This window comes from Eschrichtius robustus, chromosome 4 (genome assembly GCF_028021215.1).
Source record: "Eschrichtius robustus isolate mEscRob2 chromosome 4, mEscRob2.pri, whole genome shotgun sequence".
Classification (NCBI taxonomy): domain Eukaryota; kingdom Metazoa; phylum Chordata; class Mammalia; order Artiodactyla; family Eschrichtiidae; genus Eschrichtius; species Eschrichtius robustus.
This window is the reverse complement of record NC_090827.1, coordinates 42,235,685-42,256,022: the sequence shown is the minus strand read 5'-3', so window position 1 is coordinate 42,256,022 and position 20,338 is coordinate 42,235,685. Positions and strand designations below refer to the sequence as shown.

Sequence of the window (20,338 nt, the reverse complement as noted above, 5' to 3'; positions counted from 1 at the left end):
TTGTCTCCAAGCACCTCTGCTGAAATATAGTCCTTATTATCTATGTGAAACCATCCTATTTTCGTTAACTTTTCTGTACGTGTCGTCTACCAATAATGTAAGCTCCATGAGCAGAACGGCCATAACTACCTTGCTCATTGCTGAATCCCCAGTGCCTAAGAACTGTGTCTGGTATATAGTTGGCATGCAAATAGGTATTTGTTGCATTAATGCACAAATTGGTGTGTGAAGTGGAAAAGGAAACAGAAAAAATTTACTGAGTGGGTTTGGGGTTCACGAAGCCTTCGCGGAGATGTCAAGGTCATTTACTTCAGCTCGAACGGTTAACTGGGCTATAAAATCCTGGCCAGGTTTCTCCGCTTTGGATCTCTGGCACCACCTGCTCTCTCTCAAACTCACACACGTGCTCACAGCTACAAAGCTCTCCACCTCCCCACTAGGAGGAGTCACACCTTCCGACCCAGGACCCCTCCCACCCTCTCCCCTATTTCTCATTCCATTCCCTCCCCTCCCCTCTCCTCCCCGCCCGGTTCCGGAAGCCTTCGAGTCGCAGTGCCCCCTGGGAATAGTAGTCTTCCGGTCCGAGCCTAGAGCGGTTTATCCCTTTCCAGAACTACGCTTCCCAGAGAGCATTGCGGCAGAGGGAGGCTGTATCACCTGACCAGGATTCTGGAGAGGCAATGGCGACCCCCATGCTGCGCTGGTGCTGTCCTGGAAGGCGTTGGGTTTTCGCCGGGATTGGCGGCGGTTCTCGCCACGGAAGAGGGGTTCCAACTGGGTCCACGTCCAGCGGGAAGAGGGGACAGAGCTCAGTGGCTCAGCAGCCCCTCATCACGGCCCAGAAACCGAGGAAAGGGTATACTCTTTCATACCATTACTCCCCGCTTAAGCGTGAGGTGGAATTGCGTGACTGGAGAGATGATGGCCACTACAGCCCGGCCTTCAATCTAGACGTTTTGGTGGGCGGGGGGTGCTGGGCTGTAAGTTGCAGCGCTGAAACCTAAATGAAAGCACGAAACTGGCCCTCTATCAGCCCCGCCCCCACACATAAACCGCTGTCTTCAGGTAGACAGACATATTTGGGTAATTAGCGAGTGTAAAATAGCACGTGTTTTCCTGACTCGAAAGTTGCACAGACAGAAGAGTGGATTCAGTCACCTTAGCTAATAGCGCCAGTACTGGGGTTGGTGACAGTAGAAGATGAATCTTATTTACCTGACATTTATTTAGCGCTGTTACAAGCCAGCAGTGTTGTAAAGGTAAAAAAGAGCCTTTACCTACAAGCTCTGGTTGGTGGTGGCTTAATGTTATTAGTAAGAAAACACCACCTATCTGTGGAGGCGTTTCATTTTGAACATGTGTGTCTAGACCTAGGAGAATGCAGCCAATACAAGAGATCTTCCCTCTGGTTATGTAGAAAGTGTTGCTTATTTTGCTCAATATCCACTGAACAGCTGTTTATATTTCACTATATGAGACCTAAATAGTTTCTTTTTAAGTACAGAAACATAAGGCATGTGTCTAATATTCAGTTTTTCTTTTGAGATAGTTAGGTTGCCGTTATTTTTGCTTTTCTGTTGGAGGAGCAGAGGGAAAATGTCCAGAAACACTGTTTCTATTCCTTTCATAAATTAGGTTGTCTCACTGTGAATGGAAAGTATTTTTTTCTCTCATGTAATGAAACTGCAAAAATACATTGAAAAAGGTTTTAGTGAATGCAAATTTCTGATGAGTTCTTCGTTTAATTCCTCTCAATTACAGGTTGTGCTTCCCAACTTTAAAAAGAAGGAATTCATCAATACTACAGATATAGAACTTCATGTGTTGAAATGACTGAAACAAAACCAAATACATGTAAACAAAAATTTCGATAATATAGAAAATTGCTTAGGGGAAGAGCAGGATAGGAACAGTCAGACTATGGAGAGAGTAGGTGTACACCAGGTGATCTGCAGATTGCCCAGGATACATGGGATTAATAATAACCCATGGAATAAGCACACTTATAAGAACCTGGAGAGACCTCTGTATGGAATGTTCATACAGACCCAATAGAGTAGGAGTGGCCAGATAAGAGATTATTGTAGCATTTAGGTTGCATTATTGCAGCTTCATAGGTTTGGTAGCAATCAAGTATAAAACAAGCAAAGGAACCTGACACTAGATCTTTAGAATTTAAAGTGATCTGGGGAACCAGAAAAAAAAAAGCCACTTGCAATGGTTTAATGTTTCCCTTTGCACAAAATTCCCAGGAAGGGTGTCATTTAGTGGTGATCTATTATATCTTTGTCACTCTGGTTACTTTACTTGCAAACCATTGTTAGAAAATGAATTCCAAACATGACTGAGAATTTCCCTTCCTTTTTAATAATGAGATGTGCAACTATTTACCATTATTTCTCTAGTAATAAAATCCTGATGTTTATGTTAATTCTAAAAACGTTCACAAGATCAGCTTTCTTCATTTACTGAGCGATTAATTGACAAAGCACAGTTAATTTAGAAAATGCTGCTTTTCATTAAAGTCAGCCAAGCAGTCACCACCTGATACCCATTTCTAAATTGTTTTCAGATGCCAAATTGTTCTTTTCTGTTACCTTCTTGTTTGCACAGTGAACTCTCCTTATGCCATGTTGTAAATGAATTTTGCTTTGCCGGTCCTATAGGTGTTCATTTTGCATTGCTTTTGAGTTAGTCACCGATACAATATGACACATTTTTTAAAGTAGGATATAAAATTTTAATAAGTTAAAAACACAAATAGGAAATTAACATTTGTGGTTTCAGCTTTTAGAAATTCATGCATGGTGACAGATCTAAGAACTTCTTAACCATTATGTCTTCCTCTTTAGTGAACGTGAATGGGCAGCTGTGGTAGGTTTGGAGATTCATGCCCAGATTGCCTCCAACTCCAAACTCTTCTCTGGATCTCAAGTCGACTTTGCAGCACCTCCCAATTCTTTGGTATCTTTTTTTGATGCATCTCTGCCTGGAACTTTGCCGGTAAGGTTTTTATTGTATGCTGTTTTCATTACACAATGTTCATGTTTTATCGAACATAACTCTTAGGAAATACTTGTTTAGGGAGCTTTGCATGAAGTGGGTTGGACTAAATGTTTTCCAAAGACTCATCTCTGTAGTTCTGTTTCTAAGTCTAAACGTCATCCGTTTGTTCATGTATTCATTCACTCTTCTCACACACAATTTAGATTGTCTACTCAGTACCAGAGTGTCCGGTCTGTGCTATGAACTGAAACAGAAAGATGAGCGACGATCCTTGCCTTTGAGGAGTTCAGACTAGCTGGGGAGATGTGTCTTATGCACAGAGTACTGTGTCACTGCTCCTGTGGAGGTCATATGCGGAGTATGGTTTTGGAACCCCACGCAGGGACTTACCGAATTCAGTAAGAGAAGGACTGTTGTGAGAAATTGGGGAAGAGATAGGGTTGGTTAAGGAGGGGTTGTTGGAAGAGCAACAACCTTCTGAGCTAACTGAGAAGGCAGGCGGGAGTCAGGCAGATACATGGAGGAGGGGGAGGAGGGGGAGTCTCGTCAAAGGAAGCAACATATGCCACGTGATATTACAGTATAAGGTCAATAATGATTGTGGTTTTAGAAAATTAAGAACTGGTCAGTAATGGAGAAAAAAGTCAACCACAGTGTGCTTTGAGTTAACTACTCATTTATCTATTCATTTTCACTGAAACTGGCAATGACTGGGTCCAGTGTACTTACTCATCAGCAAGATTTTTCGCATATATTTTCACATAGGTGGTTGAAGTTTTGAAGGAAAGGATGGAAGGAACAATGTGAATATTTGGGCTAATACATGGCTCATAGTCTGTCCGGGACACATAATATCAACTGGGTGTGGGTTTCCTGCCCTCCTTGCAGGGAATGTGTAAGTGGTGGTGATGCAGGCAGGGAGAGGTTTCCTGAGTGAGTTCCACACTTTCTAACATTTAAATACAAGTGAAAACTGGTTGAACTGCGCACTGGCAGGCGTGCAGAGGCAGAGGTTTTCTTTTCTCAGAGTCACTGCCATGGAAGGTCATGGACAGTGCCTCCAAAGTACCTGCTGCACCCAAGGTTTTGGTTATACTGGGGCAGTGTCTCTGTCTTGGAACTTTTTCCTTACTTGTGCTTTTTGTCATGGAGGACTCCTATTCCTGTAAACCATGTTTAGGGTCACCTTTGACTTGCTGTTGGGTCTTTCTGGGAGAAGACAAGTATAGGAGTGTCTGTCCCTCCCTTCCTCGCTCCCTCTGCCCTAGAGTATCTATTGATGGAGAGATTGTTTTTGTTTGAGAAGAGACAATTTTCCAGTTATAAATGTACGAATTCTTTTTGGTGCAGAGACTCAGATATAGTAGAAATAAAGTAATATCTATTTAGACAAGTGAATGGAAAGCAATTCATCACAACACCTCTTCTTTCTTCCTTCTGAGCTCAAAACATTTTTTTTCCACATGGTGGTTGGTTCATTATCAAGAGACTAGACGTAACTGCTGAGTTCTTTCTAGGTTTCTCCAGCTGGGAATATAGTATCTAGCAAGGTATTCATTATAGTTCACATTGAAAACATCTATTTGCAGATAGACATGTTTTCTATAGATAGGCTCTTTACTTGTGGCTAACTGTGGTCAAATATTAGAGACAATTCAAAATAACTAAATGTCAACATGCTTTGAAGACATCTTGTTATGCCCCCAAAGAAGAAGATACTTGCCCAGTGATAGGCATATCAACATGACAGTGAAGTCGTTTGGGACATTGGAGCATTGAGAGCTTGGCTTACATTCATTAAATGACAATCAAAAGCTAGAAATCCAGTTTTGCTCGAGCTGGGATTTGTTTTTCCTCTTCAGAGCCTACCACACTCATTGTTTGAGCAGCCTAATGGGTTATTCTCGCAACAGAGTTAATCTGCCTCTTTTTCAGAAATGTTTCTGTCTTTAAAAGACCTATGTTAGCGTGTGACCCAAATTATACCAAAACTACCAGAATAAAACGTTGTCATTCCCACAGCCCTTCAAAACCCAGTGATGTACCTAGATAGAGATTTTAAATATACTGAAACATTTAGACAGTTGGCCTTCTCTAAGCCTGTGGAGATGGTGTATTGATGCTCTGATATTCTGACTCTGCATTTGGTTATTTTTATACAAAAAATGTTGACCATTTGTCAGATACACTGATAAGAAGATAGAAATAGGCAGCCAAAAGAACTTAGGTTATAGTGTCAAGTCTTTTTCTGTAGACCAGATTCATTTGCTCTGCTGGCCCATTAAAGAGAAAATATGATAAAGTGTGTCTTTCTGTAGGTATTAGATTCTTCCCCCTCTCTTGATTGTGTCTTTATTCATTCGCTCAACTGACATTTATTGGATGCCTCCCATGCACTAGCCATTGTAGAAGTTCTAATGATACAGGTTTGAAGAAGGTAAAAGATCGCTGTGGGTCTTGTCCTCACGGAGCTTGGACGATTAAGTGGGCAATTGCAGTACTTTTCAAAGAACATGCTGGTAGTGGAAATACAGTGTGCTCTAGGAGGGGCGTTCAACACAGATATAGGGAATTTGCAAAACTTGGCCAAATAAAAGTGAATGGGATGTACAAAGACCAGAAGAAAAACAGGGCATGGCTTGCTTTAGGAACTGAAAGAAGTTCCGTGCGTTGTAGCATAGAACTGGAATATGGTGTGGCAAGAGTTGAGGCCGGCGTGGAAAGCATAGTCTGTACCATACAAGCCCTGCTAAGGAGTGTGCATCCCATTGCAACGAGGTAAGAAGATGTAAGGAGAGTACCGGGTCAAAGACTCCAAGGGACGGAGTATTTTGAGGAGTGAGTACACGGTATCTAACTTACTGAGATTCAAGTAAGGTGAGGACTAGGCAGTAGTCATTGGATCTAATAAGGGGGATATCCTTTACAAGAAGCGTTTCCGCGGTGGGGTTAGAGGGGAGGTGGCAGAAGGTTGAAGATCTCGGGGATGTTGAGGAAGAGATGAGAGAGTGTGGGCAACTATTTCAAGAAGTTTAGCTTGGAAGGAAAAGAGAATGCAGTAGAGAATTCCCTGGCAGTCCAGTGGTTAGGAGTCCGCGCTCTCACTGCCAAAGGCCTGGGTTCAATCCCTGGTGAGGGGAACTAAGATCCCGCATGCTGCAGGGTGCGGCCAAAAAATAAATAAATAAAGAGAGTCGGTTTAAAAAAAAAAAAGCCTCATTTTCCTTAATGTTGGAGAAACTTGAGATTGTTTCAGTGCTGATGAGTTATAGTCAACAGTAAGGTATCGTCCACTTAAAAATATGTTAAGAGGGTAGATCTCATGTTAAGTGTTCTTTCTGCAATAAAATAAAATTTAAAATAATTTTAATGCTGATGAGAAGGAGCCAATGAGGGGGCAGTTAAAGAGGCTTTTGATTAATGTGGCAAATTGAACGTATACATGTTAATCTGTCCTTCTCCTCCTACCCCAAAAAAACCCCACTGAAATGACAGTGAAAGAATTCAAAGTTATAAACCTATGAGAGAGTGGGAGAGTAGACCAGAGTGCATGAGAGACGGTAGATGGAGGAGGGCCTGACTTGGCAGAACGAAGTTAAGTGTAACCCAGGAAAGGGACAGAAAGCCTGCAGAAAGAGACAGTAGTCAGAAATGAGATGGTGTGCCCTGTGCAACCCCAGAAGGGGTCCAGATGTGAGATCAACAGATATTGTGGAGGGTCAGAGGGAGGTAAAGACAAAGGGATTAATTCGGAGTCTGGATACAGAGCAGTTAGACCTGAGGTCCTCTTCTGCCCCTTGGTAGCTGCCCTACCTCCATAGGAATCTATAGTTTGGGGAGAAATTCAGCTTGTGACACACTCCCCCTAGAGACCCCAGGCAGAGCAAGAGGTACTGGTGTCAGACAGTGTCTGTACTCTGAACCCCAGGGCCTGCCCAATCCTTTCCCTGCCCCGTTTGAGGAGCTCAAGTGAACTGGTAGGGCCATCGCTTCTCTTTCCCACCTCCCACAAGCAGGAACCCACAGGAACCTGACAGAACTTGACATTTAGGGCGATCTCAATTAAAAAAGCTACCTGGCCACCTCACTGATTGTCCTAGAATGAAGGCCACCAATCAGCAAGCCCTGGATATTTACATAGAATGCTTAGTCAGCATTTTAGTACCTTACTTAAAATATAAATTGACTGGGAGCTCCCTGGTGGTGCAGTGGTTGAGAATCCACGTGCCAGTGCAGGGGACACGGGTTTGATCCCTGATCTGGGAAGATCCCACATGCCGCGAAGCAACTAAGCCTGTGCGCCACAACTACTGAGCCTGCGCTCTAGAGCCCGTGAGCCACAGATACTGAGCCTGCGCTCTAGAGCCTGTGAGCCACAACTACTGAAGCCCGTGCGCCTAGAGCCCATGCTCCGCAGCAAGAGAAGCCACCGCAATGAGAAGCCCACATACCACAACGAAGAGTAGCTCATGCTCGCTGCGACTAGAGAAAGCCTGCGTGCAGCAATGAAGACCCAACGCAGCCAAAAATAAATAAATAAAAAGTAAATAAATTTCCTAAAAAAAAAAAAAAAGATCATTTCAAGAGGTAAATTTAAAAAATATATATATGTTTGTGTGTGTATGTATGTATGTGTGTTTGTGTGTGTGTGTGTATATACATATATATATATATATATATATATATATAAATATAAATTGACAGCCAAATATCACCAGACATTTGAAGAAATTCTCCGATGTAGTGGACAGAGCCCAAAATAAAAAGAAAACAAAAAAATAAGAGGCAACAGATAATGCACAGGGTAAAAGAATTCTTTAAAAATTAAAAGCTTTTATAAATATCCTTAGATAAGAGAAGGTAGCTGCATCCTTGAAACAAGAACATGATACCACTGTTTAAAAATTAACAATCAGGGACTTCCCTGGTGGTCCAGTGGTAAAGACTCTGCCTTGCAGTGCAGGGGACGCGGGTTTGATCCCTGGTCAGGGAACTAAGATCCCACATGCCGCAGGGCAACTAAGCACATGTGCCTCAACTACTGAGCTCGTGAGCCTCAACTAGAGCCCACGTGCCACCAACTACAGTGCCTACGCGCTCTGGAGGCTGCGCACCACAACTAGAGAAGAGAAAACCCGCATGCCACAATGAAGAGCCTGCGCGCCGCAACGAAAGATCCCACTTGCCTCAACAAAGACGAGCCTGACTACACAGCATTACAGCTACACTTGAATCTCAGAATGTCAGGGTGCCCTCCCGCTTTATTTTTCTAAGTTAAAGTTATGATTGGAAAGTAATTGGCATATGAAATGTTTTTATCTCACCTGAGATGTATAGAGTAGTATTTTTTCTGAGGATCACTCTTACCTCTTTTAATCTTGACGGCGTTACCCGGCCTACTTCCCTGTTGCCATCACTCAGGAGAGGAGACCAGGGTGGGGCCTGGGCAAGGACTCAGACGCCGAATGCCTTGGGAACCATGATTTTGATTATTTTGCTGTTATGAAACAGCTATATGATTTTTTTTGTTGTACTAATGTGAATTTTTTCCTCCAAATGCTTCTTTTCCATCCTAGAGAGAAGCCGGCCCCAGAACGGTGAATAGTGTAGTGTAGTTGTGAGATTTCCCCTGTAGTTTTTCTCTCCGTGGACTTGAACCAAACGCTGCTGCCACATCAGCCTTTAAAGCACAGGCTCATGTGGGGCATCCTCCCCAGAGGGTCTCATCACTTGGGGGAAGAGTTTGTATATTTTTTCGGTTGGCTTTTCTTTACCAGTTTCTGGCTTTTATTCTCAATATATTTTTGCTGAACTTGTTTCACAAATTAAAAAAAAAAAAACAAAGATCCCATGTGCCACAACTAAGACCTGACCTGACGCAGACAGAAATAAATAAAATAAATAAATAAATAATAAATAAATCTTTTTAAAAAATTAAAAAATAAACAATCAGAACAAAAGCTCTTAGAAATTAAAATTAGGATGGAAAAAAAAATCCAGAAGAGTCAGAAGATAAAATCAAGAAAATCTTCCAGAAAGTGTAACACACACGCAATCGGACAATCGGGGAAAAAATAAGAAAATTAGAGAATCAATCCAAGGTGTCCAACCTCTGATTAACAGGAGTTCCAGAAGAGAGAAGAGAGGAAGTAGACAAGAGGAAACTATCAAACAAATGGCACAAATTAATTTCCCAGAACTGAAGGACATGAGTCTGCAAGTCAGACGGGCCTGCCAGTGACCCAGTGAAAGGAATAAAAATAGCCTCCCATGCAGAGCTGTCATCATGAAGTGTAGAATTGGAACACCAGGGATAAAGATAAGATACTAGAATTTACAGAGAAGGAAAGTCACACGCAAAGGACTGGGAATCAGAAAGGCATCGGACTTCGCAAATCAGCACTTAAAACTAGAAGATAATGGAATAGTGCCTTTAAAAATCGTAGGGGAAAAAATAAAATCATCCTAACCTAGAATTCTGTATCCAGCACTATAAATCAAGTGGAGCAGTAGAATAATGATATTTCAGACAGGCAGATTCTCAAAAAATTGTCCTTCCATTAAACGGGAACCTGCTGAAGTCATGGAGAGGCTTCAGATTGCTGGCTGTGTAGCAGTGGGAAAGGAGGAGATGGCTCCAGAACAGAGAGTTTTCGAGAAGAAAAGGAAGGTGGGGAGGGAAGAGCAGGTATCTAATGCTTGTGTAAATAAGAGATTTTACATAGAAACTGGAGTCTTTTTATTTTATTGAAGTATAGTTGATTTACAATGTTGTGTTAGTTTCTACTGTACAGCAAAGTGACTCAGTTATACATGTATGTGCATTCTTTTTCATAATGGTTTGTCGCAGGATATTGAATATAGTCCCCTGTGCTGTCCCATAGGACCTTGTTTATCCATTCTATATATATTAGTTTGCCTCTGCTAACCCCAAACTCCCAGTCCATCCCTCCCCCACCACACCCCGCCTTGGCAACCACAAGTCTGTTCTCTGTGTCTATGAGTCTGAGAAACCAGAGTCTTTGAGAATAATAAGGAATAGGCAATAAGAAAATAAAGCAAATGATAAAATGAAAGACCTATCGACTCCAGGAAGAAACAAAACGTTCAAGAAAGGACATGTAATCGGTGTGTATTTTACAGCTCAGCGGAGAGACATATTTACATAATAATAATAGAAACACCAACCACTCATGTAAAAAAAAACGGTGATATAATTGGGATATTGGCAAGTAAAAGAACTAAATTCTTATCTACCATAATCAGAAGTCATGTCCTAAATTGATAAAGTAAGAAAAAAGTAATGTAGGAATATGCGTTAGGAATATTTTTGGCCACAGATTAAGGGGAGCCTCTTTTTCCTTTTCAGGCCCTAAGTTGATTGATTGGTTTTGTTTTTGGTTTCGTTTTTTTAATTGGCTGTTATTATTTCTTTTAGCTTTTAATTTTTTTTAATAAGGTAATGAGTGAAAGATTTAGAGCTCCCAAGAGACAAATTATTAGGCAAAAGGTTTTTCAACAAAGTTTTAAAAGTTTTTATATATAGATAATATTAAGTAATAGTCATATATCACCTCTGCTGGTTTCTCAGCCTTCTGTTGGTGACATTTCTCTCTTCTTTGTTCCCAAAGTTCGAACAGTGACAGCATCCCACCTATTCCCCCACCTGTAACTCCCACCCTTACCCTACTCTTAAGAGAAAAGTCTCATCCACATTCTAGATCCTTCACAGCCAAGTTCAGGCATGTGGCAGGAGTCCCTGCTTCCCCATGGGTGGAATGACTTACCTACCTACCAACCTGACTTTTCCACTTTAATGTCATTCAAGTCATCATGGGCTTACACTTAGGGGCAGCTTATGTTGTTCTTGAATAGAAATGTGATAAAGTAACAAGCACGGGTAAATTCTATGGTACAGAATAAAACATAAAAGTATTGCAAAATATCTCACCTTGTAACTGATATACATTATCTCTTGGGAATGGCATGGGCCTAGTCTGGTGGCTCCATATTCCAAAAACAAGAACATTGGGTCATTGGGGCAGTTTGTCAAGTCTGTCTTTTCCCCAGATTAAGGAAGGATTGTTACATGGCAAATGGCCAGTAGCCTCGGCCAGAAAGTGATGGATTTTCCAAAGGTCCCCTGGCACAGCATATTTTTTAAAAATAGGAAGATAAATACCAGACATGACAGCTCAAAGATCTGAAGGTGGTTCAGGACTAGCAGCAGAGGGTGGCGGGAACTGCTGCTTTTCGTTGTAAATTATTGCTAAATACGTGCCTCTAATATTTTGTTAAACAATCAAAGGTAGGTTTAAAGGAGTGACATATAGGGGAGAGGAAATTATTGATAGAATCAGGTTCCTGAGAAATCCGGAGCTGTCCCTGGAGCACAGGGAGAAAGACATCTCTCCCACTGGAACCTCAGGGAAGGGGTGCCCCTCCAACCACAGCTAAAGACAACTTTTGGGGTTGGGTTGTGGAAGGTTGAGGAGGCTCCCATCTGATTTTTCCTTCTCTAGCAAACACTGTTTCTTGCATCTCACTCTCCTCCTGGGTGCTCTTTCCTGCCTCTGTTAGTGTGTCTTGAGTTCTGGGTCTGTGGGTGATCCACTCTCTCAGCTTTTCTGGCCTCCAGTCCCTTCTGTTTCTCCCTGGCTCTTGAATGACAGTATAGAATCCCAAGCTGACAGTTCTGTCCCCTCAGCACTTGGAAGACATGATTCCGTTGTCCTCAGGATCTGTTACTGCCGACGAGAAGTCTGCATCCTTTGTAGGAAATCTGTGTTTCCTCTCTGATAGCTTTGGCCAGGATATGTCCAGGTATGGATTTGTTTCTGTTTATCCTGCTCAGTACTCAGTGAGATATCTCCACTTAAAGACTCGCCCCTGGACTGTGGCGGCATCTCTGGAAGGAATTCATGGTGACTGTGTTAGGGCCCATTGGGCTTTACTGAACAGACAGTTTCTCTGTTCATTTATTGGCCCCCAGCTGTCACACCGCTTGGATGGTGCCGCCCTTCAAGCCCCACACCCACGCCAGGAACAGGGCCAGGGGCTCTAGGTGGGTGGCCTCCTCCATATCAACTCCTCAGTTGGTGGCACAAGATTTTCTGGCTGGACCAGGATTTTGTGGCTCCCGGCTCCCTGCCCCCAGTGGAATGCCAGCCTTGACTTCTGTGCCATAGGTTCTTGAAATCGCCAACGACTGGTGTCTCTTCAGTGTGGTTAACAATGCTGTTGGTAGTAAAGTCAACTAACATTTACTGAGTGCTTTCTTTATGTGTGTGTGGTCATTTTAACCTCATAAACTTTATGAGGCAGCTCCTGTCATTATCCCAATTAGAAAGTAAGTGGACAAGCTAGATTCAAACCCCGAGTCTGGCTTCCAAGTTCATACTCTTAACCCCTTTGCTGTTCTGTCTCCTGGAGTTATACCCCTGGGTGATGTGGGCGCCAGGAGATTTCCTTTCTATGTAAATGTCTGTGTGTGAAGACATAATACTTGATCTCATCCCCATGTCCCCCCCACCTCAGCATGTCTGCACCACCAGCTCTGTATCACTTAGGCTGCTGTCTTTACCAGTGGTTACAACCTCCCCCCTCCATTCTGATTAGTGACCCTTCTTCTGAATGTTTCTTAGGACTACAGGCACTTTATCTTATTTTACCTTTAGTTTTAGAATTATGTGGAATCCCATCATAAATCTTCAGACTGAAAAGGTTACTCAGCCTATTTTCCTGCTGGTAGGCAGGATTACAGCTAAACCAAGGACAACACTCTTTGTTTTTATTAGCAGGCATTCAGCTTCGCTCATTACTTTGACCTAATAAGACCCCTTACTCTGATACAGAATCTCCCTTAATTTATTAAATCATTATTTGTCTGTAGAATTATAGACAGAATCTTAGGTTAGTTGCTTCGAGTCAGTTATTTCCTATTTATCCATGTCATTCCAACTCTCTACTTGTAATATTTTGTATGTGAGATGCGAAATGGGAAGAAAAATAGGAAAGGAAATATATTTGTTTGATAAAACGTCTTGAGATATACAAGTCTATTTGTTCATAATTTACAAATGTTTCCAGTAATGGTGAGATTTCAGCAAGGCATCAAGTCTGTTTGAAATTTATGCCTGTGCAGACCGCCCCCCCACCCCACACACACACTCACACATACTCTCAAAGTGCTTGCTCCCTCCTGGTGTTGATCCCTGTGTAGGAGAAAGCAAAGCGAAGAGAACGTTGTTGCTTTGCTGATGCCGGCAGGTGGGAGGCTGTCAGTCTGTGGCCATGAGATACCTGCTGCTGCTGATCAGGCTGTGCCACATTCCATTAATGAGAAACTAGTACCTCTAACATGTTAATAAACAATACTGGTCGATTTCATTTCAAAAAAAATATTAAAGAGACTAGTAATTCTGCTCTTGTTTTACTTGTTTGAAAACGTTTATCTGTACATAACACAGAACTGCCTAGTAACTATGACTGCCTCTTGCTCCTAGAACTGGGGAAAGGGCGATAGAAGCTCTTTTCCCCACGCATATGCAAGAATGTTCTGCGCTTTTCTCAGGATCAGCCTGTCTGAAAAAGCATTGGGAGTTTTCCATGTCAAAGATATTTTAGATTGGCCCTGGCAGCTATGGCATGAAAACTGGAGCTGAGATATTGTTTACCCATTTTACAAAACTTTTCTTTTATTCACAAGAGTGTTACTAATGTTAGCAAGCAGAAGGGGAATGAAGAGGGAGGAATATCTGATGTGAATAAATCTAAAGTAATGCCTGCCCTGTGGGAACTAACAAACAATGCAGTTACCATGCTTTATGTTGGAGATTTCTTCTTGAATGTGTATGCAGATCACTCTGAAAGGGATCCTGCCCCTTTAAGAAAAGATAACGTGAATGCTTATGTAAAGTACTTAGAGATTAATTTATTTTTAAAATTTCTTACAGCAGATTTATTTAAAGCTGAGTAAATCTGCAATATTCTAGCTCTCGGAACATAGCAGATATTGGTAATAAGTTTTGTTTTGAAGGACCTAATAGATTTAGAAATACTTAATAGTTCTAGAGAGCATTAGGCTGAAGCGCTCTTCTAACCCTTAATTCTAAATGTAATTATAAACATTTTTTTTCTTAAATAAATCTAACTTTTTTTTTTAATAAATTTATTCATTTATTTATTTATTTTGGCTGTGTTGGGTCTTCATTTCTGTGCGAGGGCTTTCTCTAGTTGCGGCGAGCGGGGGCCACTCTTCATCGCGGTGCGCGGGCCTCTCACTATCGCGGCCTCTCTTGTTGCGGAGCACAGGCTCCAGACGCGCAGGCTCAGTAGTTGTGGCTCACGGGCCCAGTTGCTCCGCGGCATGTGGGATCCCCCCAGACCAGGGCTCGAACCCGCGTCCCCTGCATTGGCAGGCGGACTCCCAACCACTGCACCATCAGGGAAGCCCTTATAAACATTTTTTAACTCAAGACTTCTAAACAAAATAGAAATTCAAGAAAACAGCATTCAGGAAAAGTGTTTAAATGCATACATTTATAATCAGATCTGTATTTGCCTCTCTGCCCATTCACACTTAAATGATGGTTAGTTATTTGACTAAGAAGACAAAATGTGACAGTTTTCTATTAAAATGTTTTTCCACTTCAGTGATTTGCTTTAATGTAACCTGTAGAATTTATAATTACATTGTGTTCTCAGACGCTAATCTTGCTGTTGTCTGAGCCACTGTTATAGTTTTTCCTCATCCCTCTGTAGAGTGGGGTGTTCCAGGGGTGTGGTGTTCTGCCCTGTGACCCTTGCTTCTACAAAAGACGTGTGTCTGTGAGCTCACGCACACAAACGTGGAGAGGCTCCCTTTCAGCTCTTAAACTCTCTGATGGTCCAGACTTGCCCTCTGACGTCATTAACTGGATTTCCCCCGTGGACTCGGCTGACGCATGACCATCATGGACCTTCATGTCCAGTAGGCAGCGTGACCTCCCCTCCCTTCGGGGAAGCATTTAACTCCTTCCTGCCTCGGATCTTTTTCCAGCGTTCGGTGGGTTCTTGAAAGCCTCCCTCTTCACGACCATTCTCCCTTCCCCCACCCTTCTGCCATTCTCACATGCAGTATTCCCCACAGTGAAATCTAATACTAGTGCTTCTACGTTGTATCAATATATATTTCACAGTTGACTGACCATCCTTTATGTATGTTGTTTATGGGGATTTCTGCGTTTGATTGTAAGGTTCTAAAAAGCAGCTCATAGATCATACTCAGACCACTTGACAGTACCTTGCACAGAACATGTATGTATAACACCCGTAATAAATATCTCTCTATATAATTGCAGATACTTATGAGCACATACATGAGTCCACATGAAAGAATTTTCCAGGTATCTAAAACCCTTTTGGTACGTTTTAACTTCTTTATAGGAATCTTTCTAAAATGCATTTTCTACTTTTCTCCTTTTAAATAGTGTATGTTGAACATAAGCTAACCTTTTCTTGATTGCTCAAGGTTATCAGCAATATGTTGTAATATAATGGTGCCTTCAGGGTCTACTGAGGTGTGTAAAATTATCTGATCCTACAGGAAATGGCTAAAGATAGCCATTCTTTTTAGGTTTCATATTACAGTCTTTGTTATTGCAGTCATCTACCCCTCAACTCCTTCGTGAAGCTACTGTCAGTATATTTGATTCTAGGAACCACTTCTTGCTCATTTTTCACTTCTCAATTATTACTTCTGGTCTGCTCCAGCCCAGAAAGCCAGATGATTGCATTTCTTAATGTAAGTAAGAACAGGCTCTGAGTAGAGACCTGTCCTACAAAATAAAGTACATGAATGGTATGAAGCTAGTTAGCTTCTCGACATTGTAAACAGTGTGAGAATAGAGTAGGAGGAGATCCTGGAAGTCATTCAATTTAGTCCTTTTAACTTAGATGAGAGAACTGCTGTTGTGACTTGCCCGGCCGTCACTCAGTTACTTCATGTCCTAGTCAGATTAGAACTCATGTTTCTGACCTCAGTTTAATGCTCAGCCTCCAATCTCTGTTCTACCATAATTGCTGGAAGTCTTATTTATGTAGGTGCTATTATTTTGTAGGTATGTGTATATTACAAAACATGGATACCATCAACTGGTGTATTTGTGGTAATGTTAATAGATGTATGTCCACATACTGTACACACACACACACAGGCATTGACTGTTCAGCATTGACGCTGATCATATGTGCTATTTATTAGTGTCCAGTAGGTGAGAGATCTAAATCTGGGGGGAAGAGAAAAGAGGAAAAGAGTGCTGCTTCCAAAGAAGAATGGGTGAAAGGAGATCTGACCTAATAAGCTACCAGTTCAGTGCCCCGGACACTGGATTTCTCCAGACGCCCCACTAAGAGAGCAGCCCTGACTATGGGCAGCTCCCAGCTATACATTTTACCATGCAAATAGTAGCCATAATGAAATATTCTTTTAGAATCTTTTATCGATGTTTCATTCTGGGAAATTTTCTCTACATTTTCTGCCAGTTCACTAATTCTCTCTTTGTTTTATATGCTCTACTCTTTAACATACCCACTGAGTTGTTTTTTGTTTTTTGTTTTTTCACTGAGAGTATCTTTTATTTATAGAAATTCTGTTTTCTCTTTTAAATCTCTCCTGTCTTTTTGAAAATATCTTGTTCCTTTTTTATGTATTCAGTTCTTCATTTCTTTGGTAACTTTAAATCTAAATATTTTATAGCCTGTGTTCAGAAATTCTATTACCTGAAGTTCTTGGGCTATCTTTTTTTTTTTTTTTTTAAACATCTTGATTGGAGTATAATTGCTTTACAATGGTGTGTTAGTTTCTGCTTTATAACAAAGTGAATCAGTTATACATATACATATGTTCCCATATCTCTTCCCTCTTGCATCTCCCTCCCACCCTCCCTATCCCACCCTCCCTATCCCACCCCTCTAGGTGGTCACAAACCACCGAGCTGATCTCCCTGTGCTATGCGGCTGCTTCCCACTAGCTATCTATTTTACGTTTGGTAGTGTATATACGTCCATGCCACTCTCTCACTTTGTCACAGCTTACCCTTCCCCCTCCCCCTATCCTCAAGTCCATCCTCTAGTGGGTCTGTGTCTTTATTCCTGTCTTACCCCTAGGTTCTTCATGACCTTTTTTTTTTTTCTTAGATTCCATATATATGCGTTAGCATACGGTATTTGTTTTTCTCTTTCTGACTTACTTCACTCTGTATGACAGACTCTAGGTCCATCCACCTCACTACAAATAACTCAATTTCATTTCTTTTTATGGCTGAGTAATATTCCACTGTATATATGTGCCACATCTTCTTTATCCATTCATCTGTTGATGGACACTTAGGTTGCTTCCATGTCCTGGCTATTGTAAATAGAGCTGCAATGAACATTTTGGTATCTTGGGCTATCTTGTTCTGCTTTTTAATGTGTCTGCTGATTCTGGCAAATGGTAGATGATCTTCTTGTTGTATTTTGTATTATGAAGTCATGTTTGACAGGACTTTATTAGCGGGAATCTTCTGGCTGGGGTAAGAGGGAATCTCTCCAAAGAGCTTTTACTTTGGCTTTTGCCAGATACCCCAGGTCTAAGCCAGGCCATTTTTCACGTTTATCTCTTAGCTTGGGGGTTCCCAGACCACAGAGTTAGTAAATTTGAACCCCAGGTTTGCCCGAGAGCAGGTTGTGGCAATCAATTCTTAGGGCAGACTTTTTTGTTTTGTTTTAACCTAAGTCTGGGCTGAGACTTTACTACAATTGAAACTTTACAGGAGGGAACAGAGGATGTGACCATGTAGCTGGGTCTGCAGCCCAGGCTGTGAAGGTGAGCGACTTAGACTCCGACAGGAAAGGCATCTTTATGTTTCTCTCAGGCTTCCTTTCCTCTGCCACCAAGATATCCTTCCCTTCTGATTGCAGCTGAGGCTGAGATCTGTACACCTCCCAGCTCATCCTATCTGTCCTGTTATCACAGACACAGATCAAGTGATTGAGCTCTTTCCAAATTCCCTCTGGTTGTGCAAGGATGCACACTCTCACCCATTGCCTTTAAAGGTTATCACTTTCCAAAAGCAATTCAGCCTGAATGAATTGTTCCCTTCACCTTTGTGTGGAAATGGTGATGCCATCTTGTTCCTCTCAAGGAACAACAAAAAGTAAGACAGTAGAATTAAGAGGGACAGAGGATTTTGGCGGAGGGAACCCACGAGGAAGCCGAGGGGTTGTTTTCCCCTCCACCCCAGCCTCAGGGAACCTGAGGGACCTTGTCTGGCCTTCTCCCCAGGTGACTCTCTGACGCGGCCACATGCTCCTTTCTGGGAAAGGAACGTCTCCAGGCAGCACACGCATCTCCCCAGAGATTCATTCCTGAGCAAGAAACCTTCAGTATTGGGCTTAGAAAGGGCTTTTCTCCCATTTCCACATCCCATTAGGCAGGTTTATTTTCCCCTCAGAATATGCCCTTGGATGAGACATTGAGTACAATAACACCAAGCCCTTGTTAGAGGAGATAGCGCTCTACTTAGAACTCCTAAGTGTTTAAAATGAATTTGGTACACTACTGCACCCACAAGTCTGTAATGCTAAAAAATGAGGTGGGAATGTGTAGAAAATAAACTAAAAACACATTACCAAAGGTGCCCAGGAGTACGAAAGCTTAGAGGTCTTTTGTTGCTATAAATATAGAGTAGTTTAAAAAATTACCTAACACTGTTCTGTGACACAGTTTTTGTCTCTGCCGTTCAAGCAGCTCATACTGGCTTTGTTCTGGTGATTTACGCTAGAAGCCTATAATAAAAATGCAGCCTGAAATCATGCAGCTGGGTACCATTCATTTTTCTTCCACGGACAGTTCCAGAGCTTAAAAAATTGCAGCAGACCTGTGAAAGCTCTGCACCCACAGGACATGCATCCTCGGCCACGGCAGCTGGCTCTCTCAGGTTTCTTCTGCTCTATGGAGTCATTGGTGATGCTGTCAGGGTTTCTGGACTGGTTTAATGAGTACTAGAAAAGAGTTTCCAGGAAGATATTGTGCGGTTTTAGGGCATCAATAAAAATAATACTCCCTTCCCCTCTTGAGTCAGAACCAATTGAGAAATCAGCATAGAATTAAGACAACCTACCAGCTTCATTACTGATAACAGCTTGATTGAAAAATGTAACATGATGTATCCAAATGGCTTCTAGTACTTTCTGCCTCAGTTGAACTCAGCTCACCCAAAACCATAGGCCTTTCACTTGCAGAAAGCTTATCACATGGCCAGAGTAAACCAGAATATACCATCTCGGTGGGCATGCTGATCAGAAAGAGCTCAGACGGGCTGTGTTCTGGTGATTTCTACTAGAGCCTGTAATAAAAATGCTGAGCCATAAGGGGCTGACCACATGTGCTCGATTCCTTTTCCCAAAGTCACTCGTCAGAAAAGTCAGTCCTCTCTGAGGACAAAAGAATATGGAATAGAGAGCAGAATCCAGCCACATGGAAACATGGGGGCAGGAGAATGGAGGATGCCCAGTTCTGCCTTCATTAGCCCGAGCCAGTTTTACTGTGTCTGCCTTGCATCTGGGAGCAGGTGTGAGATACTCTTTTGGGGTGGGTTCTGTGGAATTCTTTCTCCACACCACAGGTATATACACCTGTCTTCTGAGGCCATTGGGATAGACCTTTCTTGACCATTTCTACATGTATTTTCAGCTTCATATTTAGTTTGGGGGAAGAAGTTGGCTATTCTCTACACTGCAGCATCTTGGGGAACTTTTCTCCTTAGCTCTTTTAAAAACCTTGGCCAAGTTAAGAAGTCATTTGCCATTGGCATCCCAAATATGACAAGCATAGGCTTGGTGATTCTGGCATAGTTAATGTAGTCAGGCTGGGCTCCTCTGAAGAGCGTTTTGTTACTCATGGCAGAGGGTTCTTGATAGCGAACGTTCATGTTTCCCAGCCTTCCACCACTGGTTGCATCCTTATAATAAGGCCTGGGTGCTGGGGCAGGGAGAATAAGTGGGAATCAGAAAACGTTAGTGTTCCCAGGAGCCTTAAAAGTACTCTATTCCAAATTTTGATGCATGAATCTCTTTTCACAAGTATAAAAGCAGGAAGCATATAATCAATCAAGAGTCTTTGTCATGCTCTGCAGCTTTCTTAGGAGATGCAGACAGGCAGTAATATGTGATTGTCAATAGCGTCTTGAATTTTCAGTGATGCTTGCCAACTCATAGGCCACCTCAGTGAACCAGGTTGGGGCTCCAACCCCAGTTGGTAGGAGAAGAAATTGAGTGCCTTTTGGACTTATGCAAGGTCACAAGGAGG

At 42.1% G+C, this 20,338-nt stretch overlaps 1 protein-coding gene across 5 annotated transcripts in view; it reads left to right on the top strand.

Annotated features, from left to right (window-relative positions):
- The first annotated feature begins 669 nt into the window (after positions 1 to 669).
- Positions 670 to 20,338, top strand: part of GATB (glutamyl-tRNA amidotransferase subunit B) — a 93,890-nt gene continuing 74,221 nt past the window's right edge. For all 5 annotated transcript variants that reach the window (XR_011073903.1, XR_011073902.1, XM_068542627.1 and 2 more), the window contains exons 1-2: positions 670 to 856; positions 2,853 to 3,003. Coding sequence is in view for 3 of the 5 variants with exons in the window: in XM_068542627.1 (XP_068398728.1) it covers positions 681 to 856; positions 2,853 to 3,003 (327 nt within the window). In the remaining 2 variants the exon portion in view is untranslated. The remainder of the gene's footprint in view (positions 857 to 2,852; positions 3,004 to 20,338) is intronic.